Source organism: Anomaloglossus baeobatrachus, chromosome 8 (assembly GCF_048569485.1).
Source record: "Anomaloglossus baeobatrachus isolate aAnoBae1 chromosome 8, aAnoBae1.hap1, whole genome shotgun sequence".
Classification (NCBI taxonomy): domain Eukaryota; kingdom Metazoa; phylum Chordata; class Amphibia; order Anura; family Aromobatidae; genus Anomaloglossus; species Anomaloglossus baeobatrachus.
The window spans coordinates 151,892,521-151,912,147 of NC_134360.1; the positions used below are offsets into that span (position 1 = coordinate 151,892,521).

The following is a 19,627-nucleotide window of genomic DNA, read 5'->3' on the forward strand; positions in this document are numbered from 1 at the left end:
GTCAGACAATGACTGGTGAGGTGTTTGGGTCATGGCAGCCATGAGGTCATCATTGAAGTTGCGGTTCCAAATAGGACGCTAGTTATGCCACTCATGACGTGTCACTCTACTTTTGTCTCCAGGAGGTGCATTGTGGTTTACCCTGGTTTGGAGCGGACCCAGGTTATAAAAGGGGCTGGAGCCAACAAGGAGGTGCGCAGTCTTCTATTATGCTCTGAAAGAGCACACCTCCATGTGTTGAACCCATTGCGGCTTTAGGCCAGAGGTAGGCAGGGATAGGGTGTCGATGCAGGCCACCACCACAGTTGGTAACGCAGAACGGTTAAGACCAGCTCCTGTCCTACCAGTCCTGCTTGTGCAGCCCAGTGGCATTAACAGGCCTGCTGCTGCTGATGCGCCTGCTGTCCACAGGTGTGCCCCTACGCACACGGTCAGCGTACTCAATGGCCCCTGTGTTGTTAACAGGGAGTTCCTGGGCTGGGTGGGCATGTGGACCCTGTGACGCTAACAGGGCTCCCAGTCTCCAGATCCGAATGGCGTCTAACTCGGTTCAGGCTACTATTAGTTTCATAGCCACACAGCTCTGTATCCTCCACCAAACCTTCCAGTTGCCAACCTCCCCTTTTCCAACTGGGAGCACGGTGGACACTGACTGCTGATGGGGATATATACCTTTCTCTTTCTTTTCTTATTAGAGAGCACAAGAGAGTGGTGTTTTAATGCCGCGCCAATAGATCACTTCAGATGATGTTCAGACCAGTGTTACTTTATTGTTTTCCAGGTCAACGCGTTTCTGGGGCATCTGCCCCCTTCATCAGGACCACCAAAGAAACAGATAACATCCAATCTCTTGAGATTTGGTATATGACCAAAAGTGCAACTCTGCAGGGACACCGTACTCAACGCCATCTCAGCACAGCAGCCAGCCCTCGGTCCCTCAGATGTGGACAAGTAAAAGACCATTTCCTCCTATCCATGACAAAGCGTTGAGATTCACTCTGTGCAGCACTGGTGTTTAGTGGAAAAGCAGATCTAAGATTGCGTACCACATTCTGCAGATACTCCTGTATACGTGCGTCCATTTCTATGGCAGGAATTATTTCGCCAAATTTTGTCTTGTACCGGGGATCTAACAGTGTGGCAACCCAGTATTCTGGATTACTTTGAATTCGTACAATCCAAGGGTCATGTTGTAGGTAGTGCAGCAAGAAGGCGCTCATGTGTCTTGTGCATCCAGGAGGACCAAGTCCTTGGTGTGTTGGTGGCAGAGAGGTGAGAATCGTGCCTTCTTCCTCTGCCCTCTCCCCACAACCTCGCACAACCGAAATGTGAGCAAGCTCTCACTCATGTGCTGAGTCTTCCATGCCCATCGCCAGTTCGTCCTCCATTTCTTCATGGGCTCCTGCACCTTCCTCAACACTTTTTGCTGATACTATGCGCCCTTGTTAATCCCTCTCCCTCACCATGACTGCCGCATAGGTGCCGCTGACCATCTGGACCTCGTAGATCTTGTTATCCCTTCCGCATATGACTCCTCCTGTACTTCCTCCCCTTCCTCTTGTCCCAACACCTGACTCTGAATAATAATTACAGTGTGCTCCATCATGTAGATGACCAGAATTGTCACGCTGAGAATGACATTGCCAGTGCTAAACATCTTCGTCGACATTTGTAAACTGTGTAGCAGGGTGCATAGGTCCTTGATCTGACACCACTCCAGCAGCGTGATCTGCACCACCTCTGGATCAAGTTATCCCAGGCTATATGTCATAATGTATTGCAGCAGGGTTCGGCGGTGCTGCCACAAACGCTGCAACATGTGCAGATTCAAATTCCTGCGTGTGGGCACATCGCATTTCAGGCGTTTAACCACCAGACCTAAAGACTTCTGTAGCAACGAAAGTTGTTGAGCTGCTGTGTGTGCACGATGGAAGTGAGCACATAGCGAGCGTGCCCGCTGCACAAGGCCATGTAGGCCGTGATGGTGTTTTAAAAATTGCTGGAGAATTAGGTTCAACACGTGAGCCATACAAGGCACGTGTGTCACATTGCCCTGACGATGGCCCGCAGCCAGGTTTGCATCATTGCCGCACACGGCTGTTAAGTCACCAACGGAGTACGCTCCGTCAATTTGTACTCCGGTCGCCAGGTGACAACGTGTTCCTTTCATGCATAGTGCTGATGATGGGAGAGGAGTCGATGCCAGCGGCGCAGGTGGACGCAGGTTATGCTCACCCACTGGGCTCCATTACCTTGACAGATGCAGAATCTCTGGCTGAATGTAGCTGGTGGGTATCTCACAGATGAAATACCATCATTCAGCTACAACCAATGGGAAGACACCACACCCTTTTTTATGCCCATCCTGTCTGCAGACAACTGCCAGACATAGCTCTGCTTTTACCCCCAGTTCAGTTTTATGATTTTGTGTGCTTGTTACCTGACTACTTTTCCTGCTTGCTGTTTATGTACCTTGTTGGCCGATCCGCATTTCACCTCTGCTTGTTTTCTGATTAAGTCCTGGCAGTCCCATTCTGTTCCTGTTCCTCAATTAATGTTTTGACCCTGACTGACTACTATTCTCTGGAACTGCAGCCTTCCACAGGTATTAATCACCTTGGGCCCTGTGTAATTCCTAATCCCTGTATAGGGGTTAAAGGGTTTCAGGGTTCTAGGGGTCCTGCTTGGTGAGTGGCTTCCCTCTAGCCTATCATTTACAGCCCATCTGAGTGTGTGGATCAAGGAAGGCGTTACACCGTGCTCTCTGCAGAAGGCCATGTGGACCAGGATAGTGCTTTAAAAATTGCTGGACAACCAGGTTCAACACGTGAACCACACAAGGCACGTGTGTCACATTGTCACAGCGAAGGGCCGCACCCATGTTTGCATCATTGTCGCACCCGGCCTTCCCTGGCTGCTGGTTGAGTGGAGACAACCATTGATGTAACTCGGTCTCCAGAGCTAACCGTCCACAACTTCTCAGTGGTGTGACTCACATTTCCCATACATTTCAAAGTAAACCTTTGACCGCCTGATGGCATTGAGCTCTGCTGCCAGCATAGTAAGGAGGTGTGTGGTAGTCCTTGTGCGCAGTTACAAGGAAGGGTGGCCTGACCACACAGGGTTTGCGCCAAGGTGGAGGACCCACACGAGGTTGAAGAGGCAGAAGCAGTGTATTAACTTCTACATACAGAAGAAGGATTGAAACAACTCGTGGGGACGGCAAGACTTGTACAGCAGACCATTCTCCATCTCTCCCCACAGTAACCCATTGCCCAGTCAGCGACATGTAACGCCCCTGTCCATGCTTACTGGGCCAATTATCTGTGGTGAAATGCACCCTGTCACACAGAGTTTCTCAAGGAATCAGTGATGTTTAGCGCGACATGCTGGTGTAGCGCGTGCACGCCTTTGTTGGAGAAGGAGTGGCGCCTGGGCATCGGCTCTTGGGGCACTGCGATGGGCATAAGGTCTCGAAAATCCTCGGTTAAAAAGGTTGGAAAGGCAGCATTTTGGTAGCCAACAGTTTCCAGATGCTGAAAGTCAACCTCTAAGCCATGTCATGCCCTTCTAAAAGCATGTAAAACACAGTAAGGGGACTCCAACCACAGTCTCCCTCGTTGCCACTAATTGGGCCACACACACCCCACTTGACTGGCATCAGTTGACCTTCCCTTTTGAAAAAGAAAAAGATGCTTTGCATGAAGCACTCTCAAAAATACGCGTGCCTTTCCCGTCCCCTGGCTGACCCAGGGGAAGAAAAGTCCTCTGAGAGCCATGACTTGTTCATCTTGGTTCTTTTAGAAACACAGCGAGGGGACTCCAACCACAGTCTCCCTCGTTTCCACTAACTGGGCCACACACACCCCACTTGCCTGGCATCGGTTGAGCCCCCTTTTGAAAAAGAAAAGGATGCTTTGCATGAAGCACTCTCAAAAATACGCGTGCCTTTCCCGTCCCCTGGCTGACCCAGGGGAAGAAAAGTCCTCTGAGAGCCATGACTTGTTCATCTTGGTTCTTTTAGAAACACAGCGAGGGGACTCCAACCACAGTCTCCCTCGTTTCCACTAACTGGGCCACACACACCCCACTTGCCTGGCATCGGTTGAGCCCCCTTTTGAAAAAGAAAAAGATGCTTTGCATGAAGCACTCTCAAAAATACGCGTGCCTTTCCCGTCCCCTGGCTGACACAGGGGAAGAAAAGTCCTCTGAGAGCCATGACTTGTTCATCTTGGTTCTTTTAGAAACACAGCGCGGGGACTCCAACCACAGTCTCCCTCGTTTCCACTAACTGGGCCACACACACCCCACTTGCCTGGCATCGGTTGTGCCCCCTTTTGAAAAAGAAAAAGATGCTTTGCATGAAGCACTCTCAAAAATACGCGTGCCTTTCCCGTCCTCTGGCTGACCCAGGGGAAGAAAAGTCCTCTGAGAGCCATGACTTGTTCATCTTGGTTCTTTTAGAAACACAGCGAGGGTACTCCAACCACAGTCTCCCTCGTTTCCACTAACTGGGCCACACACACCCCACTTGCCTGGGATCGGTTGAGCCCCCTTTTGAAAAAGAAAAAGATGCTTTGCATGAAGCACTCTCAAAAATACGCGTGCCTTTCCCGTCCCCTGGCTGACACAGGGGAAGAAAAGTCCTCTGAGAGCCATGACTTGTTCATCTTGGTTCTTTTAGAAACACAGCGCGGGGACTCCAACCACAGTCTCCCTCGTTTCCACTAACTGGGCCACACACACCCCACTTGCCTGGCATCGGTTGAGCCCCCTTTTGAAAAAGAAAAAGATGCTTTGCATGAAGCACTCTCAAAAATACGCGTGCCTTTCCCGTCCCCTGGCTGACCCAGGGGAAGAAAAGTCCTCTGAGAGCCATGACTTGTTCATCTTGGTTCTTTTAGAAACACAGCGAGGGGACTCCAACCACAGTCTCCCTCGTTTCCACTAACTGGGCCACACACACCCCACTTGCCTGGGATCGGTTGAGCCCCCTTTTGAAAAAGAAAAAGATGCTTTGCATGAAGCGCTCTCAAAAATACGTGTGCCTTTCTCGTCCCCTGGCTGACCCAGGGGAAGAAAAGTCCTCTGAGAGCCATGACTTGTTCATCTTGGTTCTTTTAGAAACACAGCGAGGGGACTCCAACCACAGTCTCCCTTGTTTCCACTAACTGGGCCACACACACCCCACTTGACTGGCATCGGTTGAGCCCCCTTTTGAAAAAGAAAAAGATGCTTTGCATGAAGCACTCTCAAAAATACGCGTGCCTTTCCCGTCCCCTGGCTGACCCAGGGGAAGAAAAGTCCTCTGAGAGCCATGACTTGTTCATCTTGGTTCTTTTAGAAACACAGCGAGGGGACTCCAACCACAGTCTCCCTCGTTTCCACTAACTGGGCCACACACACCCCACTTGCCTGGCATCGGTTGAGCCCCCTTTTGAAAAAGAAAAAGATGCTTTGCATGAAGCACTCTCAAAAATACGCGTGCCTTTCCCGTCCCCTGGCTGACACAGGGGAAGAAAAGTCCTCTGAGAGCCATGACTTGTTCATCTTGGTTCTTTTAGAAACACAGCGCGGGGACTCCAACCACAGTCTCCCTCGTTTCCACTAACTGGGCCACACACACCCCACTTGCCTGGCATCGGTTGAGCCCCCTTTTGAAAAAGAAAAAGATGCTTTGCATAAAGCACTCTCAAAAATACGCGTGCCTTTCCCGTCCCCTGGCTGACACAGGGGAAGAAAAGTCCTCTGAGAGCCATGTCCACATTGTCAGTGGACAGACACGTGTGCTTATCTGCCAGCAGACCCCCAGCAGCACTGAAGACAGGTTCCGAGAGAACGCTGGCTGCAGGACACGACAAGATCCCCAAGGCGTACGTGGCGAGCTCAGGCAATTTATCAAGATTGGAAGCCTAAAATGAGCAGGGCTCAAGTTGCACAATAATGGAATCGATGTTTCCTTGCATATACTCATATATCTGTGTGTCCTCCTCTTTTTCCTTGTCCAGCTGTTTTGTTTTCGCATGAGTATATGTCCTTGTCACTTTCCCATGTGTTTGAGTTGTTTGTCACCTTTTGGACACCTTTGAGGGTGTTTTCTAGGTGTTTTTCTGTGTTTGTGATTGCCTGCCATTGTTTCCTATGCAGTTCGAGTTCGGTTCGTCGAACGTTCGACGAGCCGAACTCGAACGGGACCTCCGTTCGGCGACTTGACCTCGAGCCGACCCGGAACCGGTTCGCTCATCTCTAGTGGTAAGATCACTCAGTCCAAGAATACTGACACTGACACCTTGTAAACCAGAATTCTGAGTACCGCTGCAGCAGGGAGGGAGAACGCGTGGATCCGTGCCCCTTGGTGTTGCTTGTTAGCCTGCGACCTTTTCCGTGGCACCTTCTTCACTATTTGGACCCTGTAGTTTGGAACTAGTCATGTCCCGCTCACCCGTATGTCTAACGGAGTGAGCTTCCTCTCAGGGTTCCCACTTGGGATTTTCTGGACTATGTATTGGGAAAGTCCTAACCCCTCGTTGCGCTAGTACCCCGATTTTGGAGCAGGTGGAGGATGAATCTTGAAGACTTCACCCTCGTCGGGTAAATTAACAGGATGCATGAAGCTACTTCCCGGCTAGGGTCCACGTACCCCGTCATGCCCTGGCGCCTTCTCGGAGATGGATCAAGGCCGCCGGCTGCCCTCCTTGGCAGATCCTTGCCCCTTGACATGATCCCCTGCGACCAGGGTTCCAGCTCCTACCAGGCCCAGACAAACGTCTGTCACCTAGTATTCTACAGAGAGCCCTGCTCCTGGCCACCTCCAACTATTTGTGACCTCTCCTCTCGAGAGTCACCGCACACTCTCCTGCACCTAACACCTCTGACTCTCCCCTACCCCCCAAGGGGGTGGCCCTATTCCCTTCAGGTCCCCAATGGTGTGTCTGGTGGGTGTGGTGCAGAGTGTTCCTAGGGTTTTGATTGGCTCTGCTCTTAGCAATACCGAAGGCCAGGGATCTGTAACCAAGGAGTATTTGGATACTGTGCAGAAGGGCAGATTGCACAATACCCTGTGACGACCTGATAGGTCAGAGCGTCACACATACACCACTTTCTTTGTCATTTTTTCAGTCTTTTTCTTTTTTTGTAAAACGTTTCTGCTATTTTGTACATTTGGCAGGTTCAAGTGCAATTATAGGCACATTTTTTGGTCTCAAAGTCAAAGTAAGCTTGTGTGCTATGCCCACTGCTATGTCTACAACATTTCTATCAGGTATTCTTTGTCAGTGCTTTTACGTTGAGGTAATGCCATATTGGCTAAAAGGTAAAGCATATAAATATCCAATAAGGAGTATTATGGGGGTATTCTTCACATTTTCCAATATAAAAAATGAAGTCCCTTAATCAATCCTCAGGGGTATGAAAGGTCCCCTAAGATATATCGAAAGTCTCTTTCAAAATAAGTGCAGGCACAATATTATTCTATTAAGTGCAGATCTCCTAAGCACAGATGGAGCTGAGGTTTCAGGGACTCCTATGCTTGTTAAAAGTTACACTTCTTGAAAGCTGTGCTGATCTGATATAAAAAAAAAATCACTTCTTGCACTGGACTTTCTTGGGTCCCCCAAACCTAAAATAAAAGGGCCAAATGTAATCTCTCTTCTTATGCTCTCTATTCTGCTTATCAATCTCAGAAGATAAAGGTCCACAATGAGTAATCATGACTGTCAATACAGGAGCTCCTATATTGAGTAGGATCCAGTTCCTTGTCAATAACAATGGTGTACAAATAATATTTTTTATGACAACTTCAATTAGTCTCCTATTATAGACAGCAGATAACTGTTGATAGAATGAATGACAGGCTGGATGCAAGGAATCTTGGTTGTATAATAAGCACATTCTCTATCACTCACTATTTTCATGAGAAAACAAAGTGGCAAAACTTATGCGAAGTTAAATATGAGCCTTTGAAGGTGAGAATGGAATCTTTTATGCTAGCACAGTCTTTTTAATAAAGTAGGAAAAAGCACTCAACCCTTTTGTATCTTTGTTTGCAGCATGTCTTATGTAGAGATGAGCCACGCCCTAGTGTTCGAGTTCTGTTCGGTTCGTCGAACGGCGGGTGTCTTCGTTGAACGTTCGACGAACACCTTCGAACCCCATTGAAAACAATAGCAGGCAAACACAGACACATACAAACACATAGAAAACACCTTCTAAGGTGTCCAAAAGGTGACAAACAACTCAGAAGACACCACAAACACATGGAAAAGTGACAAGTACATATATTCATGCTGAAAGAAAAGAGCTGGACGAGTAAAAGGAGGAGAAGACACAGATATAGGCATGTCATGCCCTTCAAAAATCATGTAAAACACAGCAAGTAGACTCCAACAAGAGTCTCCATTTTTTAAAAAAATTGGGCCACAGACACCACTTAAGTGGCATCAATTGTCCCAAAGTTGCAAACTTAACATGTTGCTTTGCATGAGCACAGTCAAAAATACACAAGCCTTTACTCTCCCCAGGATGACACAGGGGTAGAAAAGTCCTTGCGGATCCATGACTTGTTCATCTTGATGAACGTTAATCTGTCCACATTGTCACTGGACAGACGCGTGCGCTTATCTGTCAGCACACACCCAGCAGCACTGAAGACACATTTCGAGAGAACGCTGGCTGCGGGACACGACAAGATCTTTAAGGCATAAGTGGCGAGCTCAGGCCACTTTTCCAGATTGGAAGCCTAAAATGAGCAAGGCTCCAGTTGCAGAGTCATGGCATCGATATTCACTTGGAGATACTCCTGTATCATACTCTCCAGGCGTTGACTATGTGTCAGACTTCTTGTGTATTGTGGCCTTGCAAAGGATGGTCTAAAAAATTCATGAAACGATTCCATAAAATTGCTGTTACCACCAGATACGGTGTTGCTGGTATGGTTTGACTGATGATGACTCAACAGTCTCATGGTTGGCAAGTTAGAACTGTGAGATTCTCTCCGTGCACCACTGGTGTTTAGTGGAAAAGCCAATCTCATATTGTGTAACAGCTTCTGCTGATGCTCCTGCATACATGCGTCCCTTTCTATGGCAGGAATTATTTTGCCAAATTTTGACTTGTACCGGAGATCTAATAGTGTGGCAACCCAGTAGTCAGCATTACTTCTAATTCTGACAATCAGAGGGTCATGTTGTAGGTAGTGCAGCAAGAAGGCGCTCACGTGTTTTGCACATCCAGGAGGACCAAGTCCTTGCTGTGTTGGTGGTGGCGAGGTGAGAATCATGCTTCCTTCCTCTGCCCTCTACCCCCAACCTCGCACATCAGAAATGTGAGCAAGGTCTCCCTCATCTGCTGAGTCTTCCATGCCCATCGCCAGTTCGTCCTCCTTTTCTTCCTGGGCTCCTGCACCTTCCTCAACAGTTTGGCTGTTACCATGCGCCCTTGTTAATCCCTCTCCCCCACCGTCCCATGCCTGCCGCCTTGGTGCTGCTCACCATCTGGACCTTGTAGATCTTGGTATCCCTTCCGCATATTAATACTCCTGTACTTCCTCTCCTTCCTCTTGTCTAGCAACCACGTGTTCGAATGTTTACATGACAGAATATGGGTATGTGCAATATCTTGCTATTGTTTGTACATGTTTTTTTTATGCTCAAGAACTAAGAATCCTCCAAAGATACGACATCATCATATGATGGGCTGTCCTATATTGTTTAAAGGCATAGTACTCTCAGTGTATAAAAGACTGGAGAAGAAAAGGAGATGAGTCAAAGAACATGTGTGAAAAATTCCATTTTATTCATAAAAATTGTAACATATATAAGTTTATACCATGACAATATATGATCAAAAGGACAAGGATCGAACAGAGAGGTGGGGAAGAATGGATTGGGAGTGTGGGAGCAGCCTGCCTCTCAAAACCAACCAAGGTAAGAAGTTCAAGTGACTAAGTTGCCATCAACTGCAAGGCCAACCTATATTAAGCTGGTGGTGAAATGGGACCACAAGAGGGAATGGGGGTATATATCATGTAAACCACATGAGATATGCAACCAATCAGCAAGTCGATATACATGCATGTAATGAGCCCATCTGAAAATTATGAGATCACAATGACAGTAAGGCTACGTGACTGCGCGGGGCCACAAGTGAGGACCAAATGATTCCTCAATATACACACACATCTATATGTTTACGAACACATATATATGTGCACAACACATACACAAGGACAGTAAGTCTAAACCAAGTGTGCCGCGCAACCAAGGAGCCAGAGAATACAGAAAGGTTTCTCAATTTTGTAAGAGAGGGGCTACTGATTTTACATGCAGAATTGTCACCGGCTGAAGGTAGCACACATGTGAGTTCCCATTGTATACACCACAAGCGCTAAGGGGAGGGTTCATAGCAATGCAAGGAGCGCATGTGGCTGTGCTATTATGAAAGCCGTCCAAATCACCGTGCAGCCAGAGGAGGCAAGACAGTGGAGGGTGACAAAAATAAGTATACCTGGTGGTTGAAAGAGAGGGGCAGGAGAACCAGCCTCCTGACAGCTGTTTCGCAGCGTTGCTTTTTCGAAGGAGGTATGGATAGAATGAGCATGCCAAGCTTTATTGAGACTAAACCGGGTGTATACAATTAACCCTGATTGCGGTTAAACAAAAAAATGAGCAAATAATACAACTTATTATTACTAAATAATTAAATTATTACTTTATTGTATTATTTGCTCATTTTTTTGTTTTTTGTCCTTCAGGTTTTATCACAGCTTCTTTCTGGGATTCCTCCAATTCACTTTTGGCCCCTTGTCGTTATCCGGATTATGTTTATAATCTATTTCTATACCATTTAATAACATGTATAATTATTGTAATGTTTCCATTTACCTGTGGTTTTGCGCGTCCTTCGGCGCTCTGACTGCGGGCGGGGGTTTGGAGCGGGATCACTGGTGCGCACGCACGGGTACCATGGTGACGCGTCCCGTGGTCCCGCGCGTGCACCGCACACGGCGGTGTTTTGCTCCCTTCTGCTTCCCTTACTTGGGTGCCGGCGCATGCGCAGTGAAAGATCGCAATCGGGGTTAATTGTATACACCCGGTTTAGTCTCAATAAAGTTTGGCATGCCCATTCTATCCATACCTCCTTCGAAAAAGCAACACTGCGAAACAGCTGTCAGGAGGCTGGTTCTCCTGCCCCTCTCTTTCAACCACCAGGTATACTTATTTTTGTCGCCTTCCACTGTCTTGCCTCCTCTGGCTGCACGGTGATTTGGATGGGTTTCATAATAGCACAGCCACATGCGCTCCTTGCATTGCTATGAACCCTCCCCTTAGCTCCGTGCAGCACCAGCATTAACCCTTATGCGCTTGTGGTGTATACAATGGGAACTCACATGTGTGCTACCTTCAGCCGGTGACAATTCTGCATGTAAAATCAGTAGCCCCTCTCTTACAAAATTGAGAAACCTTTCTGTATTCTTTGGCTCCTTGGTTGCGCGGCGCACTTGGTTTAGACTTACTGTACTTGTGTATGTGTTGTGCACATATATATGTGTACGTAAACATTTAGATGTGCGTGTATATTGAGGAATCACTTGGTCCTCACTTGTGGCCACGCGCAGTCACGTAGCCTTACTGTCATTGTGATCTCATAATTTTCAGATGGGCTCATTACATGCATGTATATCGACTTGCTGATTGGTTGCATATCTCATGTGGTTTACATGATATATACCCCCATTCCCTCTTGTGGTCCCATTTCACCACCAGCTTAATATAGGTTGGCCTTGCAGTTGATGGCAACTTAGTCACTTGAACTTCTTACCTTGGTTGATTTTGAGAGGCAGGCTGCTCCCACACTCCCAATCCATTCTTCCCCACCTATCTGTTCGATCCTTGTCCTTTTGACCATATATTGTCATAGTATAAACTTATATATGTTACAATTTTTATGAATAAAATGGAATTTTTCACACATGTTCTTTGCCTCATCTCCTTTTCTTCTCCAGTCTTTTATGGTATATGGAGTAGGCAACTCCTTATGGGACACTACTGAGTGGTCCCTTAAGCTTACACTTTATTATGGCCTTTTTCCTGCTAATACTCTCAGTGTATGTAAACTTTGGACTTTGCAGAAAGTTATAAAATGCTTTTAAACATCTTCTCTCTCTCTCTCTCTCTCATTATTCTGGCATTTGGCAAATATAAATAATTTTGGTTCCTAATTAACCTAAAACAGAAAAGGTTTATTCTGATTTCATGTCAGATAGTGAGAAAAACATGCAGGTGTGTCTTTTTAGATAGTGTATGTAAACTTCTGGTTACAACTGTATTTCACTAGCTTTTATATGGCCGCTTGTGCTTGGATTCTGCAATCAATATTCAGATGAATGTGACAGCTGCAAAGATTTCTGCAACAAATATACTGAATATCTGATAATGCTGGACGGAACACAGGGTGTGATTACCGTCATATAAAGATTAAAAAAAAAAAAAAAGAGAGACTCATATATAATGTCTTTGTCTCTTACAGGAAGATGTTCCTACCGGAAGACTTTTGTTGAAAATGCTATAAATGATAATCTACAAGCAGTATATCTGGAAGGAGAACAAGTGAAGTATACTTGTCTACCTAATTTCCATACACCAGATAGCCAGAGGAGTGGAGTTAGAACATGTCTTCCTAATGGAGAATTTACTGCAGCAAAATGTGCTAGTAAGTACAATTACTTGTCTATACTGTGTGGCTCAAAATTATTGGCAACAATATTATTGTGCAATATCTTAAAAAATAAATGGAAATGTACCAAAGTTATAACCTCAAGATTTTGTAATTAGTGGTCTAAAGTAATCTACATACGTAATTGGCAGATTTGTCTGTCACCCTATTCTGGCATGCACCTATTCTGGGCATACACATCACCGCAGCTTCTAGGCGCGAACTACACGTGCGCAAATAGCGGTGACGTCACCGCTCTTCCCACACACGTACAGTAGCAGCCTGTACGCAAACACACATGGATACATCGAGCACACACACACACATAGCGCACATGCATGTATACACTGAACACACACACACCTGGATACTCACCTGTCCCAGCGATGCGGTCCCTGGCACTGAAGTCCTCAGTGCTGCTCCTGCTTCCAGCTCCTCAGTGGCCTAAATATTCAGTAAGTATGATGAGCGGCAGTCAGGAGCGGGAGGCAGCAGAGCTGAAGAAAACAACCCTGGATACAGGTAAATAAAGACATACGTATGATTTCTCTGGGAGGAGGGGGGAAGAGAATGAGAGAGAATACACACACACATATATATACCGCCCCCGTGCCAGCAGCCGGTCGTGCGGCCACTCGATTAAAAGAGGGGGGATATGTACAGGGGTTTTTTGGAAAGTTCGTGATGCCACCCACGATGCGTGGTAATGTGAGGGACCAACGCTGCCGTTGGGGAGCCCGGTGACGATGGTGTGGCAACCTGATGTTTAACCCCTCCATGGGTAGGAGGTTCGTGTCCCGGGGCCTGTTGCTGCTGTGATGGTGTTTGGGTGCCATTGGGGGTAGGAACAGGGGTTTTAAATGTACTCACTGAGTCCTGGAATAACTACACCGACAGCTTGTAAACCAGAATTCTGAGCACCACTGCAGCTTGCAGGGAGCACGCTTGGATCTGTGCCCTTGGTGTTGCTGTTAGCCTGTGGCCCTGTCCTTGGCACCTTCGTCTCTGTTGGACCCGTGGGTATAAAACTCCCGCTCACCCGTATGGCTAATGGAGTGAGCTTGCTCTCAGGGTTCACGCGTAGGATTTCTTTGGACTGTAGTGGGAAAGTCCTATCCCATCGGTGCGCCAGTACCCCAATTTTGGAGCGGGTTAAGGATAACACTTCAAGTCTTCACCCCCGTTGGGTAAATTACCGGAACGCATGAAGCTGCTTTCCGGCCTGGGGTCCACATACCCTGTCGTGCCCTGGCCTCTGCCCGGTGATAGCTCAAGGCCACCGACCGCCCTCCTCGGTAGTCTGTGCCCCTTGACACTGTCCCCTGCGAACGGGTTCCAGCTCCTACCAGGCCCAGACTAACGTCTGCCACCTAGTACACAGGAGCTCTGCTCCATGACATCTGCTCACAAGGGTCACCACTCTCCACCTCTCCTCCTCGAACTCCACTGCTCAACTGTCACTTTCCTCACTCTCCCCTTACCAACCCGCCATGTTGGCAGCCCTATTACCTTCAGGCCCCCCAATGGTGTGTCTGGTAGGTTAAAGTGGAAAGTGTTCCTAGGATTTTGATTGGCTAAGCTGTTAGCAACACCAAAGGACCAGGATCCATCACCAAGGAGGGTGGATACTGTGCAGAAGGGCAGATTGCATAATACCCTATGAGGGCCTGAAAGGCCAGGGCGTCAAATATACATAAACACCACCTACACACAGCGTACAGCCATATGCACACACATATAAACAGACGCCACCTACACACAGCGTACAGCCATACACACACACGTACACAGACGCAACCTACATACAGCCATATACACACACATAAACATAGATGCCACCTACACACAGCGTACAGCCATATACACACCCATATACACAGACACCACCTACACAGTGTACAGTCATATACACACACATATACACAGATGCCGCCTACACAAATCGTACAGCAATATACGCACACAAATACACAGATGCCACCTACAGTATACAGCCATATACACACACATAAACACAGACGCCACTTATACACAGTGTACAGCCATATACACACATATATACATCTACATACATAATTGCCAGTTGCGGATGTAACCGTATCCCACAATGCACTGCGCAGCTGCACTTCGCACCCACATCATAGCCATGGTAAACATGGACACCAGTGCAGACGGAACCCAATTGTGGGCTGAGTAAGCACAATTCTGTTCCCAGTCTAACATTGTACTACCCATACCACATTGTTGTGAATGTCAGTTATGCTTTTGCTGCTGTGAGGCTCCCTCTTGTGGAGAGGAATGGTTTGGAAAGAGACCAGGTGTGTTGAGCAATGGGCGTTTCTATTGCTAACTCTCTGCCTATTTAAACCCTGGTCTGCTAGCAGGCTATGCCGGATGTCAGTTGTTATTTGTTCACCAGCCTGCTTCATCCTGCTCCAGACCACATCTACCCCAGATAAGTGCTTGGCTCTTTATTTGTTGTTTGGTTCTTTTTGCACTTATCTGAGTTTGTCATTTGCTGTGGTTCTTGTCAGTTTATTTGCATGCAGGGATCTTCCCTCTCAGTTGCTTAGCTGGGAAGCTCCCTGCAGCTATGTTTGGAGTATTGCTCCTATAAGTCCATGTGTTTGTTGCTTCTTGAATTTGTAATGGTTCCTGCTTTCTGTTCATTGGTATGACAAGAGCGCTTGGTATAGGACGGAGTTCAGATCTAGTGATCTGAGGGCATTTTGTACTATCAGGTTTTTGGAATTTTGTAGGGTTTTTCTCTGGCCACCATCAGTCCCTTTCCTATCCTGTCCTATTTAGTCATTAGGGCTTCACCTTTTGCTAATCCTATCATCTATCTGTGTATTGTGTATTCATCCCCGCAGTCTTTGAATGTGGGGGGCTTGCTATTCTTTATCTATTTTCTGAGGCAGAGAGTTATTCATCTTTCCTTCCTTTAGGATAGCTAGTTCTCTGGCTGGGTTCGCGGTGCACAGGATGTTAGTTCACCCCTCGGCTACTTCTAGTGTTGATGGTTAGTAAGGAGATGGCGGCCAGATTAGTTGCCAATGCTCTTGTCACCTTTTACCAATGATTTATGGTGGTCTTCCATGGTTCCGGATCATAACAGTACATTCGGCCAACAAATTTAAAGGGTACTCTTAAGAAGGGAAAAAAAAAAGAAAAAAAAAAAGTCTGCTGAAAGATTTTTCTTGTGTGTTTTTCCTCTTTTTCTTTGGGTTCTGTGGAAGATTTCTCTTTTCTAGCATGGATGAATTGGGTGAGTGTTTTGCTCATCTTGATACTAAGGTTCGTCGTATAGAGTCTTTTCTTGCACAGACTCCCCTTGCAGAGCCTAAGATTCCCGTTCCTGAATTTTTTTCGGGAGATAGGTCGAGATTTTTGAGCTTCAAAAATATTTGTAAATTATTTTTTGACCTGCGCCCTAAGTCCTCAGGGAATCCCATACAGCAGGTCAAGATTGTCATCTCTCTGCTGCGTGGTGACCCTCAGGACTGGGCCTTCTCGTTGGCGTCTGAGGATCCGATTCTCAGTGATGTGGATTCCTTTTTTCAGGCATTGGGATTATTATATGACGAACCCAATATTGTGGACCAAGCAGAGAAGGCCTTGTTATCCTTAACTCAGGGTTTGGATTCTGCAGAAACTTTGTCAGAAATTTTAAAAGTGGGCGGTCCTTACTAAATGGAATGATGACGCGCTTGCGGCTCTTTTTCGGAAGGGTATTGCTGATACTGTGAAGGATGTAATGGTGGGATTCCCCGTCCCTTCTGGTCTTGATGCCTCTATGACCTTAGCCATTCAGATTGATAGGCGGTTACGTGAGCGCAGGAAGATACCTGCTTGTTTTGTGCCTGTGGAACAACCTTTGGAGCCTATGGAGTGTGATAGTGTCCTTTCTAATGCTAGTCAGCAGGGATTCCGACGGAAGAATAGATTGTGCTTCTATTGTGGAGACGCTTCTCATAATATCTCTGTCTGCCCTAAACATGAAAGGAGATTGGCTACTTCTGTTACTGTGGGTTCTTTGCAACCAAAGTTTCTTTTGTCTGTCACATTACAAAGTTACATAGTTACTAAGGTTGAAAAAAGACCTAGGTCCATCTAGTTCAACCTTCCTCCACCAGTTCTACACCTGGTCACCAAGTCATTTATAACCAACAATGTTTTGTGTACTGAGGAAATCATCCAGCCTTTTTTTAAAAGCTGTTATAGTATCAGCCATTACTACCTCTTGTGGTAGGCATTCCACAGTCTGACTGCACTAACTGTAAAGAACCCTTTCCTATTTAGCTGTCGGAATCGCTTTTCTTCCACTCGCAGTGAGTGTCCCCTGGTCTATAGTATTGTCTTTGGAAGAAATAAGTCATGTGCCAGTCCTTTATATTGACCACACATGTATTTATACATATAAATGAGATCTCCTCTGAGACGTCTTTTTTTCTAAGCTAAACATATCTAATTTTTTCAACCTGTCATCATATGGGAGGCCTTCCATCCCTTGTTGCCTGCCTTTGAACTGACTCTAACTTCTGAATGTCCTTTTTAAAATGTGGAGCCCAAAACTGGATCCCATATTCCAGATGTGGCCTTACAAGTGATTTATAGAGGGGTAACAATACGTTGGGATCACGGGATCTAATCTCTCTTTTTATACACCCTAGAATCTTGATTGCTTTTGCAGCTGCTGCTTGACATTGAGTGCTACTGCTCAGCTTATTTGTAATGAGAATACCCAAGTCCTTCTCCTGATCTGTAGTCCCAAGTTTACATTGATTTGCTCATTGTCTTCCTTTTCTGCATTGGCCTTTGTGGACTCAGGGGCAGTGCTCAATTTGATGGATTTTGAGTTTACTAGGGATTGTGGTTTCCCCATGGTTCCTTTGCAAACTCCTATTCCTTTAAGGGGCATTGATGCTACCCCTTTGGCAGAAAATAAACCCCAATTTTGGACCCAGGTGCCTATGAGAGTTGCACCAGCGCATCAGGAAACTTGTAAATTTTTAGTATTGCATAATCTACAGGATACCTTGGTACTGGGATTTCCGTGGTTGCAGACCCATAATCCAGTTCTTGACTGGAGATCCTTGTCGGTAGTTAGTTGGGGTTGTCAAGGTGTGCATCAGGACCTTTCCATGTTGTCCACGTCTGCTCAGGCAGTTGATGTTCAGGCCTTCCTGTCTGATTTCCGTGATGTATTTAATGACCAGGAATCTGATTCTCTACCCTTACACCGGGACTGTGACTTTGCCATTGAGCTGGTGCCGGGTTGTAAATTTCCCAAGGGGTGGATTTTCAACTTGTCTGTGCCCGAACATGATGCCATGCGGTCATACATCAGGGAATCATTGGAGAAGGGGCACATTCGGCCCTCTTCTTCTCCTTTGGGTGCTGGCTTTTTCTTTGTTGCTAAGAAAGATGGGTAATTGAGACCTTGTATTGATTACCGTGTTCTTAATAAAATTACGATCCAATATCAGTACCCTTTGCCTCTGATGTCTGATCTTTTCTCTAGAGTGAAGAGTGCCAAATGATTTACGAAACTGGATCTTAAGGGTGCGTATAATCTCATCCGTATTAAGGAGGGTGATGAATGGAAGATGGCTTTTAATACTCCTGAGGGGCATTTTGAGTACCTAGTGATGCCTTTTGGGCTCACTAATGCCCCCTCGGTCTTCCAGGCCTTCATGAATGATATTTTTCGGGACCTTATTAGTAAATTTTTTATTGTCTATTTGGATGACATCTTGATTTTTTCTGATGATTGGGACTCTCATGTTGGGCAACTACGGACTGTTTTTCAGATACTTAAGGGTAATGCACTGTACGTTAAGGGGTCAAAGTGCCTCTTTGGGGTGCAAAGGATTTCCTTTTTGGGGTTCATCTTGTCTCCCTCCGCGATCTAAATGGACCCGGTTAAGGTTCAGGCTATTTACGACTGGGTGCAACCGACTTCTCTAAAATCCCTGCAGCAGTTTTTGGGGTTTGCTAATTTTTACCGTAAATTAATAGCCAATTTTTCTGCCATTGTCAAACCTCTGACAGATTTGACCAAGAAGGGAGCTGATGCTGAGCATTGGACCCCAGAGGCTATTGTGGGCTTCCAGGAGCTTAAAAGGCGATTCACTTCTGCCCCAGTCCTGCAGCAACCTGATGTGTCTCGCCCATTTCAGGTTGAGATCGATGCCTCAGAGATCGGAGCAGGAGCTGTTCTGTCTCAACGAGACGCTACTTCAGGTAAACTTAAGCCCTGTGCCTTTTTCTCTCGGAAGTTTGCTTCTTCTGAACGGATTTATGATGTGGGGAACCGGGAATTATTGGCTATGAAGTGAGCATTTGAAGAGTGGAGACATTGGTTGGAGGGGGCTAGACATCAAGTTGTGATGCTTACGGACCACAAGAATCTTACCTATCTGGAATCTGCCAAGAGGTTGAATCCTCAGCAGGCCAGGTGGGCTTTGTTTTTTACCCGGTTTAATTTTGTGGTCTCTTTTTTGCCAGGCACCAAGAATGTTAAGGCCGATGCCCTTTCCAGGAGTTTCTGTGCTTACTCTTTGGAGGTTGTCGAGCCATCTACTATCCTGAATGATGGTGTAGTTCTCTCGGCCATATCGCCTGATCTGCGGTTGGCACTGGTGGAATTCCAGGGGGATAAACCTGAGAGATATCCTACGGGGAACTGTTTGTCCTAGACCAATGGAGAGACCGAGTTGTCTCTGAGGTTCATTGCTCTGTTTTGGCGGGTCATCCTGGCATTTTTAGTACTCGGGATCTTGTGAGCCGCTCTTTTTGGTGGCCTTCCCTGTCCCGGGATGTCCGTAGTTTTGTGCAGTCGTGTGGAGTTTGTTCTGGGTCCAAGCCCTGTTGTTCACGTTCTAGTGTGCTATTATAGCCTTTGCCGGTACCT

At 46.6% G+C, this 19,627-nt stretch overlaps 1 protein-coding gene across 1 annotated transcript in view; it reads left to right on the forward strand.

The window, feature by feature from the left end:
• The first annotated feature begins 9,826 nt into the window (after positions 1–9,826).
• Positions 9,827–19,627, forward strand: part of LOC142250053 (complement factor H-related protein 1-like) — a 214,976-nt gene continuing 205,175 nt past the window's right edge. Inside the window, exons 1-2 of the mRNA XM_075322115.1 lie at positions 9,827–9,923; positions 12,526–12,708. Coding sequence (XP_075178230.1) covers positions 9,827–9,923; positions 12,526–12,708 — 280 coding nt within the window. The remainder of the gene's footprint in view (positions 9,924–12,525; positions 12,709–19,627) is intronic.